The sequence below is a fragment of the Balaenoptera acutorostrata genome, chromosome 17, assembly GCF_949987535.1.
Source record: "Balaenoptera acutorostrata chromosome 17, mBalAcu1.1, whole genome shotgun sequence".
NCBI classification, from domain to species: domain Eukaryota; kingdom Metazoa; phylum Chordata; class Mammalia; order Artiodactyla; family Balaenopteridae; genus Balaenoptera; species Balaenoptera acutorostrata.
The window spans coordinates 45,788,900-45,807,503 of NC_080080.1; the positions used below are offsets into that span (position 1 = coordinate 45,788,900).

General features: G+C 34.0%; 1 protein-coding gene across 2 annotated transcripts in view; it reads right to left on the minus strand.

The window, feature by feature from the left end:
* The window catches only part of LRRC69 (leucine rich repeat containing 69), a 98,859-nt gene that overhangs the window by 7,547 nt on the left and 72,708 nt on the right, over nt 1-18,604 (minus strand). For both annotated transcript variants that reach the window (XM_028165296.1, XM_007177492.1), the window contains 2 exons: nt 17,381-17,482; nt 11,151-11,330 (listed from right to left, as the gene is read on the minus strand). In XM_028165296.1, the coding sequence (XP_028021097.1) occupies nt 11,151-11,330; nt 17,381-17,482 (282 nt within the window). The remainder of the gene's footprint in view (nt 1-11,150; nt 11,331-17,380; nt 17,483-18,604) is intronic.

Below are 18,604 nucleotides of genomic sequence, written 5' to 3' on the forward strand. Positions count from 1 at the left end.
CCTAAAATATCTTCTCAGCTTCCTTCTCCATGTATCTGAATTCTATCTAGTCAAGGCCCTGTACAAGTTCCAGCATCTGCCTGGGCAATTCCTAGGCCTGACAACCTACAGCGATCTCAACTTACACTTTGAAGCCCTAAAGCAATTGGTCTCATTTAACATTTTGTTTTTATAACTAGTGTCTTTTACATCTTTACAGAGTTTAAACTCTTAGATTTTAACCATTGGGACAAACTAGGTTCCCTACTTATTTGCATTGTACTTAGCACCCAGGGTTCCCTGCTTTAAACAGGTTCTCAAATATTTATGGAATGACTGAAAGTAATTTTAAAAATACAAGATGAACATTCAGAATGACAACTCCTCTATTCCATCAGTGATAAGCGCCAGCAATGAGCACTCCTCTAAAGTTAACTGCTCCATTTAGGAAGTGTAGCCATACGTTCAGGATTGCCTAGGACAGTCCTGGCTTCCTGCTGATTTTCCAGTTATTAATAATGTTGCCCACCTTCACTCTCAAAAGCCTCTTGGCTTAGATGATACATTATATATGGTCATTCCACCCTTAGGGTAGTTTGGACTGTAGTAAGGGCAGAAACCAGAAAGAAAATCCTGCTCATGTTCCAGCCACCCATCCAGCTATGCAGCATTCACTCCACTACAGAGTGATCCTGCTCTTCATCACCATCTTAGCATAATCATTGTCCTTTGAATTTCACGTGGGAGGTTCAAACATTTTGGTTATGCACAGCTTCAGATAAATGTGCTGCAGTGAATACAACTTAAGATTCTTTAGCAGAAAAAAAAAAAAAATCATGTATACTGAATACAACTGTTAACTCTACCTAGCAGTTTAAGAACAAAAGGGAGAGTTCCCTAAAGGGAAAGGGGAATTCAATGAATTCCCAGAGAAGTAGAAGCAATCAAGAGACAATGTGCGAGATCATTTATACTCTAATTGTTTTGCTGTTTTCTGAATAAAATGATAAGAATCATTCATGCCATTTCAATTTTCTGAACAATAAATGCACATTATTTTCATGATTGTTTAGAATTAGAAATGTGATGCCTTCTGATGCTCTAAGTGTCCAATTTACATTAAATTAACTAACCATTGCATGTTTTAAGACCTACATTTATTTTCACAGTTGACTGGTTGAAATGATCAGTTTCATAAATGAATGTCAGTGGTATATAAACAGTAATAACTTTTTATTGCAAAGTAAGGTTTTGCTGTGTAAGTAGTGAGTAAACTTATTAAATGTAATCTTATGTTTCATTACTGACAGCTTGTCTTTAGACAGCTTATCTAAAAACAGGAATTAAGGCTGCAATTTTTCATTTATTTTCATAAAGTAGATCAGCTTTTTCACTCATTTGTAGTGAAACCTACTCAATCTAATCTCTTTTGAATGAAGTTTTAATTACATTACATCATTCAACACAGGGCTGAGAGTTCATGTTCCATACTGTTTCCTCCTCAACTCTTCAACTTTAAAGGCATCTAGGGAAATGTTATGTTCAACTAGTGTAACTATGTGAAATGAAAATATCAAATGCATATATTGGGCACTGGATCACCCAAGTATTTGGAAAGAATTTTATGAGACTATTTAGTAACCTCTAAGTCACTGGTTCAATTATGACCCAAGTTGGTAGTAACTAAAAAGGATTAATTTTTGTTGCTGTTTTGAAGCATTATATCATTAGTAGTTAACACTTAAATATCAATTACATTGAAATTATTGACAATTCTATAATTGCTAAGGACTAACTGAATGGCAAGGGCTATAACATTTGAAAAAAACAAAAGCATCTGAATGAATTATGGTAAAAGTTAATATTTGAGATTGTGTAAAATTTTTCATCAACTATTTCCAATCCTCTTCTCACTAATTCATAAGATAAGCATGGCATAATTTCACATTCACCTGAAAAGAAGCAATTACAATTGGATATTTGGTTGTTTCTAGCCTTTTATATCAAGAACAAAGGCCCATTTGTCATCGTGTCTCCCTTCTTCAACTGTGCCCACAGATAACAAACCCATCAGAGACAGAACATTCTGTAAAGCACAACAGGGTAACTAGATGTTGGCATTATCAAATTGGGTTCTTCCTTCATGCTAAAATCTAAAGGTTAGCATCCTGAAAAGACAGTAAAAAGCTGAATTTTTTTTAACAGAAAGGGAGGCTTCTAGGCAAACTAGTCTTTGTATACTCTCCCTTTACTTGAATAGAAAAATAGCATAAAATCCTAAATGTATGCAAAAGCAACTTTTTAATAACACGGTTAATCTGATTATCATCCCTATGTATTTTGTGTATGTTCTCACTCTAGAAACAAGGAACTAAACAACTCCATTAAAATAATGTTTCACAGAAACAGACTCACAGACATGGAGAACAGACTTGTGGTTACCAAGGGGGGTGGGGGCAACGGATAGACTGGCAGTTTGGGATTAGCAGATGTAAACTATTATATATAGAATGGATAAACAACAAGATCCTACTGTATAGCATAGGGAACTATATTAAATATCCTGTGATAAACCATAATTGAAAAGAATATGAAAAAGAAAAAAGAAATATACATATATATATATAACTGACTCACTTCACTGTACAGAAGAAATTAACACAGTATTGCAAATCAACTATACTTCAATAAAATAAGTTAATTAATTAAAAATAATGTTTTGATTGCCAAGCATCTAGTAATATATATTCCAATCTAAATTTTTATCCAATTGTTAGCCATTTTAAAATATGCTTACATTTATTTAGCATAATTTATAAATTCGTACTATACACTTGTTCTAATTGTAATTCCATTGTCATATACTTTTTTCACTACATATACTTACTGTTACTTGTTTAACTTTTTCAATTATTTTAAAGGTTAGAATCAGTGATTGTTTCACAGCAATTTTCCTTTAAAAATTTTTCTTCTCACCAATTTTCCGACACTTCCATGTACTCTGCCTGTCAACTTACCTAGGAATATAACTATATTTTGAGCTATTTTCTCTTTGTACACTGAAGATATTATGCTATCTTTTTTCTGGAATCTGCTTTCAGTTCATTGTCATTTCTTTGTAGGTGATCTATTTTCTTAAAATTTTACCTTTAGCTCTAAATAGCTTCCCTTTTGTAGTGTACATTTTTACCGAAATGTGTCTAGGTATGGATTTATTCTTATTCTACTTGGCACTCAATGTGCTTTTTCAATGTGAGGGATCATGTTTTTCTTCAATATTTTAATATTTTATTCCATTAATAAGAATTTACACCCAGGTCTCTGTTTCTTTTTTTTTTTTTAATTGAAGTGTAGTTGATTTACAATGTTGTGTTAGTTTCAGGTATACAGCAAAGTGATTCAGTTATACAAACATAAATGTCCATCTTTTCAGATTCTTTTCCCTTATAGGTTATTACAAAATATTGAGTAAAGGTCCCTGTGCTATATAGTAGGTCTTTGTTGGTTATCTATTTTATATAGAGTAGTGTGTATATGTTAATCCCAAACTCCTGATTTATCCCTCCCCTCACCCCCTATCCCCTTTGGAAATGATAAGTTTGTTTTCTATGTCTGTGGGTCTGTTTCTGTTCTGTATATAAGTTCATTTGTATAATTGTTTTTTAGATCCCACATATAAGCAATATCACATGATATTTGTCTTTCTCTGGCTTATTTCACATAGTATGATAATCTCTAGGTCCATCCATGTAGCTGCAAATGGCATTATTTCATTCTTTTTTATGGCTGAGTAATATTCCATTGTATGAACATACCACATCTTCTTTATCCATTCATCTGTCAATGGATATTTAGGTTGCTTCCATGTCTTGGCTATTGTTAATAGTGCTGCAATAGATGCAAAAATACTCAACAAAATACTAGCAAACCGAATCCAACAATATATTAAAAGGATCCTACACCATGATCAAGTGGGATTTATCCCCAGGATGCAAGGATTTTTCAACATCTGCAAATCAGTAAGTGTGATATATCACATTAACAAATTGAAGAATAAAAAACATTTGATCATCTCAATAGATGCCGGAAAAGCTTTTGATAGAATTCAACATCCATTTATGATAAAAAAAAATACTCTCAAGAAAGTGAGAATAGAGAGAACATAATAAAGTCCATATATGACAAACCCACAGCTAACATCATACTCAATGGTGAAAAGCTGAAAGCATGTCATCTAAGACCAGGAACAAGACAAGGATGTCCACTCTCACCACTTTTATTCGACATAGTTTTGGAAGTTCTAGCCATGGCAATCAAAGAAGAAAAAGAAATAAAAGGAATCCAAATTGGCAAACAAAAAGTAAAACCGTCACTATTTGCAGGTGACATGATACTATACATAGAAAATCCTAAAGATGCTACCAGAAAACTACTAGAGCTCATCAATGAATTTGGTAAAGTTGCAGGATACAAAATTAATACACAGAAATCTCCTGCATTCCTATACACTAACAACAAAAGATCAGAAATAAAATTCAAGGAAACAACATTTACCGTCACATCAAATAGAATAAAATACCTAGGCATAAACCTACCTAAGGAAGCAAAAGATCTGAACTCCAGAAACTATAACACACTGAAGAAAGAAATCAAAGATGACACAAACAGATGGAAAGATATACCATGTTCTTGGATTGGAAGAATCAGTATTGTCAAAATGACCATTGTATCCAAGGCAATGTACAGATTCAATGCAATCCCCATCAAATCACCAATGGCATTTTTTATGGAACTAGAACAAAAATATTTTAAATTTGTATGGAAACACAAAAGACTGTGAATAGCCAAAGCAATCTTGAGAAAGAAAAATGGAACTGGAGGATTCAGGTTTCCTGACTTTAGACTATACTACAAAGCTACAGTAATCAAAACAGTATGGTACTGGCACAAAAACAGAAATATAGATCAAGGGAACAGGACAGAAAGCCCAGAGATAAACCCACACACCTATGGTCAATTAATCTATGACAAAGGAGGCAAGAATACACAATGGAGAAAAGACAGCCTCTTCAATAAGTGGTGCTGGGAAAACTGGACAGCTACATGTAAAAGAATGAAATTAGAACATTCCCTAATACCACACACAAAAATAAGCTCAAAATGTATTAAAGACCTAAATGTAAGACCAGATGATATAAAACTCCTAGATGAAAACACAGGAAAAACACTCTTTGACATAAATCACAGCAATATCTTTTTGGATACTTCCCCTAGAGTAACTGAAATAAAAACAAAAAATAAACAAATGGGATCTAATTAAACTTAAAAGCTTTTGCACAACAAAGGAAACCACAAACAAAATGAAAAGACAACCTACAGAATCTTTGGGGGTTTTTTAACCATTATGTTTTTAACTCATGCTATATTCTTATGCCACTGTGTTGCAGTTCTTATAATGCACTCAGACATATTTAATTGATTAAAATGTATTCTTACTTTCCTTTTAATTTTTAAAATGAAATTATGTAGATACAAAATCTCTTTATTCTCCTATTCTTTCTTCCATCCTTATTGTTTCTTCAGTGATGACTAATGTTAAGCTGTTCACACACTTGTGTGTGTGTGTGTGTGTGTGTGTGGGTGAAATCCTGAAGGAAAATTCTTCCATTTATCTGGCCTGAATACCAGTCATTCTATGTTCCACTCCACAAGCCAAGAGAAGAAAAGCCTCATATCTCTTTCACATGATAGTCTTTTAAACATAAGAAGGCAGCTGTTTGAATAATTGTACTGATATCACCATCAATCAATGAATTTATTTACACTTTCTCTTATGGTTCAAAATAAAAATGTGCATGCAATCTACAGTGCAGCAAAAAGTGACCTGAAGGTGGTATCAGGAGGTGTAAACTAAAGTTCTAATTCTGTTATTTCATAGATTTGAAATTTGTGAAGAAACTACTTAACTAACTTAGTTGCCTCACCTGTGAATGGAGACAATGAAAACTAAGTCACAAAGTTAATAAAGAGGACCGGGACTCACATTATTCAAATGTCACCTTCTCAGGGAAGTTTCTCTTAAGCCTCCTGCTATAGGCTGAACGTTTGTGTCCCCCACAAAATTCCTATATTGAAATCGTCATGAGTAATGTATAAGGAGGTGGGGCCTTTGGATCCAGCAGAAGAAAAAGTAAAAATAATCCTATTTCTTGCACATCTGTCTTTGATAGCTTTAAAATTTGTGGGCACTCTTCCTGGTTTTGCCCCTCCCCCACTGATTGCATTTTCTTATTCTCCTTTGCTGACTCCTGCTTCTGCCTACCCTTTAAATACTGTTGTCCTCAAGGGTTCTGTCCTTCTGGCCTTCTCACTTCACTGTGTAAATTTCCTCAGGCAATCTTCATTCCTATGGCTTCAAGTGTCACACTTACATAAACAATCTTTTAATCCACATCACCAGCTCCAACCAGAGTGGGATAGGGAGGGTGGGAGGGAGGGAGATGCAAGAGGGAAGAGATATGGGAACATATGCATATGTATAATTGATTCACTTTGTTATAAAGCAGAAACTAACACACCACTGTAAAGCAATTATACTCCAATAAAGATGTTAAAAGAAAAAAACAAAACAAAAAAAACCAAACAAAGCCTCATCTTGCTACTCCACTGCTTCGACAACTATACGTAGCTGAATTGTATCCTCCCCAAAATTCATATGTTGTAGTCCTAACCCCCAGCATTTCGAAATGTGACTGTGCTTGGAGATAGTCTTTAAAATGGCAATTAAGTTAAGATGATGTCATTAGGGTGGGCCCTAATTCAATATGACTGCTTTACTTACAAGAAGAGGAAATTTGGACACACATCTGTAGAGAAGGAAGATAATATGAAGACACAGGGAGAAGACAGCCATCAACAAGCCAAGGAGAGAGACCACAGAAGAAACAAAATCTTCTGACACCTTGGTCTTGAACTTCTAGCTTCCAGAATTGTAAGAAAATAAATTTCTATTGTTTAAGCTACTCAGTCTATGGTACTTTGTTATGAGAGCTGTAACAAGCTAATATAGTAGCTTTTGAAATTAAGTTCAAACTTTACATACAAGAGCCATCCTGATCTCATACCTCTCTCTAACCTCATCTCCCATACTTCACACTCAGTGAGTTCCCTGTACTCACTGTACAATTTATTTGCACAATATTACCTTTGAACAGGCAGTTCCTGCACCTAAAATGCCTTTCCACTGGTTCTTTATCTATTCTGATGCCTCCCTATCATTCAAAGCACATTTACAAGCAATGCCTATTAAAATAATTTTAATGTGTATTAGATATTCTCCAAGTACCAAGCACAATCACTGTGCTAGGACTCAGGGATACACCAGAGAATGTTCCCATTTAATTGAGATCCTTTCTTCTCATGCACCCTGTGCACACCTCTATCACAATACCTATCACAAGAATATAATCATTCTTTCTTGTCTAAAGGTATTGATTTTTAAAAATACCCTTATTAAGTAGCTACTATGTACTACCTTTATTAAGCACCTGCTGTACTAAGCATTGTCTACCTCATGTCTCACTCATAACAGCCCTGTGAGAGAGGTACTATTTTTATCCTGATTTTAGAGATGAAAACTTAGCCTCAAAGAAGAAATTAAGGTGACACAGGTAGTAAATGGTAGGGCTGGTCATCAAGCCCAATTTGTCAGATTTCAATTACCTTACTATATCACTTCTCCTAGGAATATGTAAGTTCCTGGAGGGCCAGAGCTATTATAACATTGCAATTACTCTACTTGAAATGAGACTAGCAGCTCATCAGATGATTTTGACTGGGAATCTATCAGAGCAAGAACATCTTTCCCAAGAAAGATATTCATTGGGAAAAAATGAACATGGCAAGTGGTTGAAGGTGTTCATGTCATAGCCAGTGAAAAGTAGAGTGTTTTGGAAACTTTTGCCAAATAATATGACATGTGTTATACTCATTAGTGTAATAATCTACTCCAGAATATAGATTGGAATATAACAATCTATTCCAGATGGTGATGTGAATAATTCACAGATAGGTTACATAAGCAATCAAGATTACAGATGTATTCCTATCTTGAGAATGAACATACACTTCAATTTTCATTTTTCCACTAATGGTCTCTCTTTTCTCTTGGTGTTTAATGTCCAGCTGGTTTGACTTTTAAATTTCTCCTCAACCATTATTTCACCTTGACATTATCCCTCATTGGCAACAGCTCTGCCAGATTTTTCTCTACAATACATTTGATGTAACATATTAATAACCTAATAGAACACAGGAGCTGGTATTAAAATCCAGTTCTTGGGCTTCCCTGGTAGTGCAGCGGATAAGAATCTGCCTGCCGATGCAGGGGACATGGGTTTGATCCCTGGTCTGGGAAGATCCAACATGTCACGGAGCAACTAAGCCCATGTGCCACAACTACTGAGCCTGCGCTCTAGAGCCCATGAGCCACAACTACTGAGCCTGCACGTCACAACTACTGAAGCCTCCATGCCTAGAACCCATGCTCTGCAGCAAGAGAAGACACCACAATGAGAAGCCTGTGCACTGCAATGAAGACTAACCCCCACTCGCCACAACTAGTAAAAGCCCATGTGCAGCAATGAAGACCCAAGACAGCCAAAAATAAATAAATAAAAGAAAAATAAAAGAAAAAAATTAAAAGAATTTTTTAAAAAATCCAGTTCTTGTGATTCATCAGTCATTCTTAGAAATAAAATATGTACCAGGCACTCTGTTAAGCTCTCTCTATATAATGGGTGCCATTCTAACCACTCCTATTCAACATACTACTTGAAATCCTAACCAGAACAGTCAGGCTAAAAAATAAAATAAAAGGCATCCAAACAGAAAAGAAAGAAGTAAAACTATCTTTGTTTGCAGATGATATGATCTTATATAGAGAAAATCCTAAAGACTCCTCCAAAAAACTGTTAGAACTAATCAACAAATTCAGTAAATTTGCAGGATACAAAATCAACATACAGAAAGTAGTTGCATTTCCATACACTAACAACAAAATATATGAAAAATAAATAAAGAAAACAATCCCATTCACAATAGCATCAAAAACAATAAAGTTCTTGGAATAAATTTGTGGAGTAAACAAATCTGTACGTGGAAAACTACAAGACTTTGGAGAAAGAAATTGGAGAAGACACAAACAAATGGAAAGATATCCCATGTTCATGGATCAGAAGAATTAATATTGTCAAAATGTCCATATTATCAAAAGCTGTCTATAGATTCAATGCAATCCATATCAAAATTCCAATGACATTTTTCAAAATTTCCAATGATATTTTCAAAAATAGAAAATATAATCCTAAAATTTATATGGAGCCACAAAAGACCCCAAATAGCCAAAACAATCCTGAGAAAGAAGAACAAAGCTGGACATATCATACTTCCTGACTTCAAACTATACTACAAAGCAACAGTAATCAAAACAGTACAGTATTGGCATTAAAATAGACACATAGACCCATGGAACAAAATTGAGAGTCCAGAAATAAACCTCTGCATATAAGGTCAACTAATATTTTACAAGGGAGTCAAGAATACACAATGAAGAAAGGATACTCTCTTCAATAAATGGTTGGGAAAATTGGATAACTACATGCAGAAGAATGAAATCAGAGCCCTATCTTACACCATTCACCAAAAAGAATTTGAAATGAATTATAGGCTCAAATTTAAGGACTGAAACCATAAAAGCCCTAGATGAAAATATAGGGGAAATAACTCCTTGACATTGGTCTCAACAGTGATTTCCTGGATATGACAGCACAAGTACGAGCAAAAGAAGCAAACATAAGTAAGCAGGATTAAGCCAAACTACAAAGTTTCTGCACAGCAAAAGAAACTCAACAAAATTAAAAAGTAACCAATGGAATGGGAGAAAGTATTTGCAAATTATATACTTAATAAGGGGTTAATATCAAAATATAATAAGAGCTCACACAACTCAATAGCAAAAAATCTAACAACCCAATTTAAAAATAGGCAGAGGAACTGAATATACATTTCTCCAAAGAAGACATACAAATGGACAACAGGTATGTGAAAAGGTATGCAATATCACTAATCATCAGGGAAACGCAAATCCAAACCATGATGAGGTATCACTTCACGCCAGCTAGAATGGCTATCATCAAAAAGACAGGAGATAACAAGTGTTGACGAGGATAGAGAAAAGGGAACCCTAGTTCACTGTTGGTGGAAATGCAAATTTGTACAGCTACTATGGAAAACAGTATGCAGGTCCCACAAAAAATTAAAAATAGAACTATCATATGATCCAGCAATCCCACTTCTTATTATATATCCAAAGAAACTGAAATCGGGATTTAGTAGACATATCTTCACTCTCATGTTCACTGCAGTATTACTCACAATAGCCAAGATATAGAAACAACCTAAGTGTCTGTTAACAGATGATGAATGGATAAATAATATGTGGTGTATATATATATATATATATATATATATATATATAATACAATTGAATATTATTCAGCCAAGGAAAATAAGGAAATCCTGCCATTTATGACAACTTGGATGGACATTGAGGGAATTATACTAAGTGAAATAAATCAGACAGAGAAAGATAAACACTGCACAATAACACATATGTGAAATCTAAAAAAGACAAACATAGAGAAATAGTAAAGTGGTAGTTACCAGGGGTTGGGGGCTGGGTGAAATGGAGATACTGGTCAAACTGTACAAACTTCCAGTTATAAGATAACAAGTTAGAGGATCTAATGTACAGAATGGTGATTATGGCTGATAATACTGTATCACATATTTGAACATTGCTAAGAAAGTAGATCTTAAATGTCCTCATCACAAAAAAGAAATGATAACTATATGACAGGATGGAGATAGTAGCTGATTCTATGGTGGTAATCATTTTGCATTTATAAATGTATCAAATCAACACATTGTACACCTTAAACTTACACAATATTATCTCTCAATTATATCTCAATAAAGCTGGAAAAAAAAACATTATATCATCATAGAGGTCAATTCTTAGATACAAATGAAGTTAGTACTGGTCGACTTAGATAAGGACAAAGAATAAGAGGAGGTCTTATGCTCATATTCACACAAAAAACACCATTTACCTTTGATGGAGGAAAAAACTCAACACATTCCAGCCATACAGTTAAAAAGGACTTTCCACATATTGCACATTTTCTTCCCTGAGAGATTATGTTCCTGACCTGTGGGTACCATTCTATGGCTTGCATTAGGAAAGGATTCTTTTCTGCTAGCTGATTCATTATCAATCTTGATGTTATTTCCTAGATTAAAAAAAGAATATGGTTCCTCAGATTATTCTCAAAATAACTGGTTTATGTTACATTGATTCTCATTTCACTAATTTATATTTTTGGCTTATTCCTCACAGTTTCTGTTAAATTAGTTTTCTATGGTATATATAATGACTTACATTGTCAATGACTGGCATTGTAAGTTTAGTGTTCAACATTATATGAAAAGAAAGTTACTTCCATTGTAATATCTCTATGTCTCTGACATACAGGAATCCAAGTTACAATAAATTTACATTATTAGATAAAGTTTAGGTTCAAATTTTGTACCTCTCATTACAATAGGCAAGGACAGTACAAATATTCAGACTGGACCCAAAAACTCAGTCTGTCATATTTACTAAGCTCTAAACCCTTACTACTTAAACTGTAGATCATGGATCAGTAGAATCTGCACCACCTAGAAGCTTATTAGAAATTCAGACTTAGTTGCACTTCAGACCTACTGAACCAGAATCTGCAGTTTAACAAGGTTCCCCGGGTATTTTGTATGTATGTTAAAGTTTGAGAAGCACTGGACTAAGTTATCTACTGCATTGAGTACCTGAATTGGGACAGTCTGGTAAAGAGTACTGATTTCTATTACCCAAATCTCTGAATTCGGTATGTATTAAACCTATCCACGTAAATATTTCCAGATATTTCACTTTAGATAATAATAATATTATAATATTAAATAATAAAAGGGGTGGTGAGGATGGTCACGATTACCATCAACATCATCAGCTTAAAGTAAAAAAAAAATACATATATATATAATACATAACTATATCTTCACTGACCAAGCAAACAAAATAAACATTTGATTTACTCCATTAAATGCCCCTCATTGTTTGTGCCAATAGCATGAAGTTCTGTGTAAATGTTACAAAAACACTGCATGAATTTTAATAGTGTATAAGACTTTTTTCCTGGCCAAAGTGAAAGATTTCCCAGTGGTATTAAGGTAGTCCACATCAGGTTCTGATAGGAATCTTTGGAAATACATACATACATACATACATACATACATACATACATACATACATATTGGGTTGGCCAAACAGCTCATTTGGTTTTTTCTGTAAGATGGCTCTAGTTGTGCTTAGTTTTCTTTAACTTCATTCAAAACAGTTTTGTTAGATTGTATTGTGACAGCTGTCATATCAGCGTGCATTTAAAATAAAACTTACCAAAATTGGTGGGTTTTTGTGTAGCCATTTTAATACTGAAGATGGCAGAAAAAAGCAACATTTTCAGCATATAATGTTTTATTATTTCAAGAAAGGTAAAAATGCAACTGAAATGCAAAAAAAGATTTGTGCAGTGTATGGTGAAGGTGCTGTGATTGATCAAACATGTCAAAAGTGGTTTGCGAAGTTTCGTGTTGGAGATTTCTCGCTGGACGATGTTCCAAGGTCAGGTAGACCAATTGAAGTTGATAGCGATCAAATCGAGACATTAATTGAGAACAATCAATGTTAAACCACATGGGAGATAGCCGACATACTCAAAATATCCAAATCAAGCGTTGAAAATCATTTGCACCAGCTTGGTGATGTTAATCGCTTTGATGTTTGGGTTCCACATAAGCTAAGTGAAAAAAAACCTTCTTGACCGTATTTCCGCATGTGATTCTCTACTTAAACGTAACAAAAACATTCCATTTTTAAAACAAATTGTGACAGGCGATGAAAAATGTTTACTGTACAATAATGTGGAATGGAAGAGATAATGGGGCAAGTGAAATGAACCACCACAAACCACACCAAAAGCCAGTCTTCATCCAAAGAAGGTGATGTTTTGTATATGGTGGGATTGGAAGGGAGCTTCAAGAAAACCAAAGTATTAATACCAACAAGTACTTCTCCCAGTTAGACCAACTGAAAGCAGCACTCAATGAAAAGGTCTGGAATTAGTCAACAGAAAACGCATAATCTTCCATCAGGATAACGCAAGACCGCATGTTTCTTTGATGACCAGGAAAAAACTGTCACAGCTTGGCTGGGAAGTTCTGATTCATCCGCTATATTCACCAGACATTGCACCTTCGAATTTCCATTTATTTCAGTCTTTACAAAATAGTCTTAATGGAAAAAATTTCAATTCCCTGGAAGACTGTAAAAGGCACCTGGAACAGTTCTTTGCTCAAAAAGATAAAAAGTTTTGGGAAGATGGAATTATGAAGTTGCCTAAAAAATGGCAGAAAGTAGTGGAACAAAACGGTGAATACATTGTTCAATAAAGTTCTTGGTGAAAATGAAAAATGTGTCTTTTATTTTTACTTGAAAACCAAAGGAACTTTTTGGCCAACACAATACATACATACATAATCTTTCACTCATCTATCCCAATTAAAATCTTTTAAATAATAACAAAATCCTATAAATTCCTGTCTCCCTGTTCCTTATTTCTCTATCCATTCCACTTAACAAACATCTGGGAAAGGTGCCATTATACAAAAACAGCCCTGAGCATTGGTTCCTAACTGCCTGATCCTTCAACAGCATAACCACCTACACACTTCAGCTTATTCTCGGGGATGGTTACATAATGAGGTCATCCTTTCTGAAAGAATTACCCTTTCACACTAATATTACAGGACTCCTAAATTAGATGTTTATTATCACTCCTCTTACTACTTACACAAAGCATAGATTGTGATTCTGACTGAAACACTGATTTTAGAGGTAAGTTTTAGCTACCAGAATTCAACAGCTAGTCTCACTATAAAGCCGCAGAAAACTAATAGACAAGAATTCACACCCCAAAATAGCAGGTGGTAGAATTTGCTGAAGTACATGGGATGAATAAATAGGTCACAATTCATACAGTTCACTTTTTCCGTTTATGATTTCTGGAACCAAACATGTTTGTCGCACTCAGTATGTCTCTTGACAACTCTTACATTACCCATTATTTATATCCTTCTCCTACTTGCTGCCAATGTGTTGCTGTGGAAGAATAACATATATCATTGAAATATAAAGTTATTACTTGAAAATACAAGTGTATATAAAATAAGATACTTTTGGTATGACCAATAGTAAATTTCAGGAAAACTCGTAAAGATACATGCAATGCAGTTTTTGAGAATACACAAATTAATGATGGCCTAATCTCGGCGTTATTTAAAAGTCAAGAAGTCTTCTATGACAAATAAATTGTTCCTTTTAAATAGTTTATATGCTATTCTGTTAGAATATTTGTTACCTAACTATATGTAGGTCAGAGATTATTTCTATGTTTAAACCATCATAGATTAAAATTAGTTTCAGGTGTTTCTTTTATTTTTCCTTATATATGATGATTTCATTTGAGTTATAAAACTATCCATATACAAATTATATTTATATAAATATAAAAAATTATAAAATGTAAAAACAAATGTGAATCCTTAGAAGGAATATTGAGCTTTGGAACTGTTGTATGATCAATTGTTACTGTATGATAGGCACTAAAATGTAGCATGAAGAGCAAAGATACTGAGTCAGAGTCAGATAGATAAATAGGTGCAAATCCTGGCTCTGTGACCTATCAGTGTGACCCTATTTGGACAAGTCTGATCTTGGATCAGACTTCTCTGATCTTGGATACCTCACCTGTAAAATAGGGATTTTAACTTCTCTGATCTTGGATACCTCACCTGTAAAATAGGGATTTTTTTCCCCTAATACTATCACGTAGAGTTCAGAGAATTAAATTACATAACACAGGTAAAACTCAGTCTGGCATCTGCTGATGCAGTATATTCTAGCTAATATTTTGTTATAATGTAGTTATCAATGTTAAATTTTAGTTCACAAATCTCTGAGGTGAGGAAAAGTCTTTAAAAAATCTTAACCAATGCAGAGCCTGAAACAATCCCTATAGCTTTTGACAGCCCAAGTAATTTAATCAGTAATGTTAACCAAATATTCAGTAGAAATGACTTTTACTTTAAGTACAAATATAAAATGTATAATAAATTTATCACCTTTCTAAGAAAAATTCTTAGGGATACTTTCAAAAATACCCAAGTCATTTATATATTGTAAACAAAAATCATTACTTCTACTAAATAAACAAAACAAAAACCCAAAACTGTTGTGTTCCTGGGTCCTTAGTTTTGAAATGAGAAGGAAGAAATATTGCTCTCTCACCCTGCTCCCGGGTCCCAGGCACAAGGTAACATTCTTGCTCTCTAGTGCTCCCTGTAAGACACCTGCCACATTGGGTTAACCACTCATCCATTCCCCTCTACAAACCAGAACCTCTTCCAACCAGAGACTACCCCTGTTTCCCTTTCCCTCAGTTTCTGGCAGCCCCTTTCTGAGGCAATACTGCAGCATGGAGTCTGGAGCAAAACTGCTTAGAATGGCATCAGCATTCCAAAACTTACTAACTCTGTGAACTTGGACAAATTATTTAACCTCTCCGATTCTCAGTTTATCTATAAAAGGGGACAATAACAGTACCTACCTTTCAAGGGTTAATGGAGGACTAAATTAGATCATTCCTGTTATGTGCTTAGAACAATGCCTTGCCCATGGTAAGCATAATAAGTGTTAGTTGTCTATTATTATTATTGTTGTTGTTATTATTTTACTACTACTATTCTGAAATACTTGATTCAAGGAGATAATTAGGTTATAAGGAATTAAACAAATTAAATACTTCAGTTTTTAAAATCATTTACAATTAAACGTCAAGTAAGTTTTTTTTGACTTGAGAGTGGGAAATAATACTGTTTGTGGAAATATAGATCGATTCTCTGGAAAAGAATTTGAAAAGAGCTAATCAGACTTTAAAAGATGAAAGTTCTTTGGCCCAGCAATTTCACTCACAGGGATAATATAGACATAAGAAAAGGACAGTCCTTGTAGCCTTGTTTATAAAGACCAAAAAGTTATAAATTTATTAATAATCTAAACAGCCAACAGTAAGAAAGTAGTTTAAAATATTATGGTGTAATCATATACCAGAATATTATTATGTATTCATCAAAAGATGTCATAGACATATTTCTTATTGATTGGAAAGATATTCACAATATTTTGAGTAAAAAAAGCGAGTCTCTAAATAGTATGTGGAGTTTGAAATCATCTTTGATAACAGAAACTTCTGGATTTATGGAAAGTTCTAGCAGAATAAATGTCAGAGAGAACAGTGATTGTAACTCTGCATATTGGATTTCTGATTTTTTTAATCAATTTCTATTGCCTTTTTTCTAATTTCTCTAAATAAGTTTGTATTACTTTTATAATAAAATTTTTAATAAGTATGGCATTATAACTAATATTTTCTTCCTCGCTTATCTGTGTTTTCTACTTTTCTGCATTAAACATATATTACTTGTTCAATAAGGGGAAAATATTATTTTTTTAAACTAAGCTGTCAAACAAGGTTGGTTGTTTCCTGTAACCAGGAAACTTGAATCTTATGCAATTCTTGAAAGTTTTAAGACAATTCTGCATGTTCAGCTATAGACCTAAAAGGACCTGAGGAGTCCAAATTCACGATGGAGACTCATACTCAAATGTGGAAAGATCTGAAATCTTTAACTCATCTATCACCAAAATACACACAAAGAGAGTCTTGTAATGTATTTCCCTATTCCTTCCTTTAATATCATCAACTTTTTTGACTAAAGGGAGCACAGTTTCTGGATCATATTCATTTATCCACTAGGAATGGGGACAAGTGAAAAGAGGATGGAAGAGACAAAAGACCCCAGTAAGAACTAATCAAATATATCCTTAGATAATACTGAGAAAATACTTGGAGGTTAAAGTGAAAACAAATTCCTTTGTTTTCAACAAAATGTTTTCATCCAATAAAATGTTTAAATGTCTCTGAATTTGGTCACTCTGAAAATCAGATAGGATTACATTGGATTCTGCAAGCAAGTCAAAAAGATTATGACTAGGGTCCACAATGCCAATGGTTTATGGTTGTATGAATCGTTCGCTGGCTTGGCAAGAATGCTTTAGAAGAAAACTCTTTCAAATTTAAATCATGGCTTTAGTTTGAAGACCTGTGTGAATGCTATAAGGCTTCACCTGTAGACTCCAGATGTCCTCGTGTTTTACAGCATTAACCGGCTGCTTCAGGAACAGTGGGTTTCCCTCACAGTAGAACTCCCTCAGCTTCAGATCTTGAAACTTTCAAAACAAAATAAAAACTTCACTACACAGCAAAATAAACTTCATTTCTGAGCCTACATCTTCAATAAAATTAGACTAAAATTACTTTATTTATGACATATTCCACATTAGTATTTTAACAGCAGGGCATAATCTAGTTATTAGAAACATAAGAATCTTTATGTTGGCATGGATGGCAATGACCTTAGAGGTCACTGGTGACATCCCCCATACTAGACAGCTGAGAAAAGTTGTTCAGGATCAGAGAATTGTTAGTAATAGAAGAGAGGCTAATTAATCAAATGCTGGGAACAGTTTGCAAATAATAAGTTTGTTAGGAACCAAATATGATGAAAAATAACACTCTAATATAAACCAAAATCTAGGTCTCATATATTGTCTTATGATCCATTCATTTATGATCAGTGAGGAAGGTAAGGGAAACAGAGGAACATCAACAAATTCTCATTATATTGAAGTACAGTTGATTTCTCTGTTGTGTACAATGAAAAGAAAAAAGAAAAATATACAATTCACAAGAATATTGAATCTTCTATGAAGAAAACCTAAATTCAGCTGGATTCTACCCCTTGAGTAGAAAAAAAGGAATTCTCTTATATTAATATTATATCTTTTTGAATTATGGTTTTCTCAGGGTATATGCCCAGCAGTGGGATTGCTGAGAAAACCATAATTCAAAAAGACATACATATCCCAATGTTCATTGCAGCACTATTTACAATAGCCAGGACATGGAAACAACCTAAATGTCCATAGACAGATGAATGGATAAAGAAGGTGTGGTACATATATAGAATGGAATATTACTGAGCCATAAAAAGGAATGAAATTGGGTCATTTGTAGAGATGTGGATGGACCTAGAGACTGTCATACAGAGTGAAGTAAGTCAGAAAGAGAAAAACAAATATTGTATATTAATGCATGTATGTGGAATCTAGAAAAATGGTACAGATGGACCTATCTGCAGGGTAGGAATAGAGATGCAGATGTAGAGAACGGACATGTGGATATGGGGGAGGGAAGGAGAGGGTGGGACGAATTGGGAGATTAGGATTGACATATATACACTACCATGTGTAAAATAGATAGCTAGTGGGAACCTACTGTATAGCACGGGG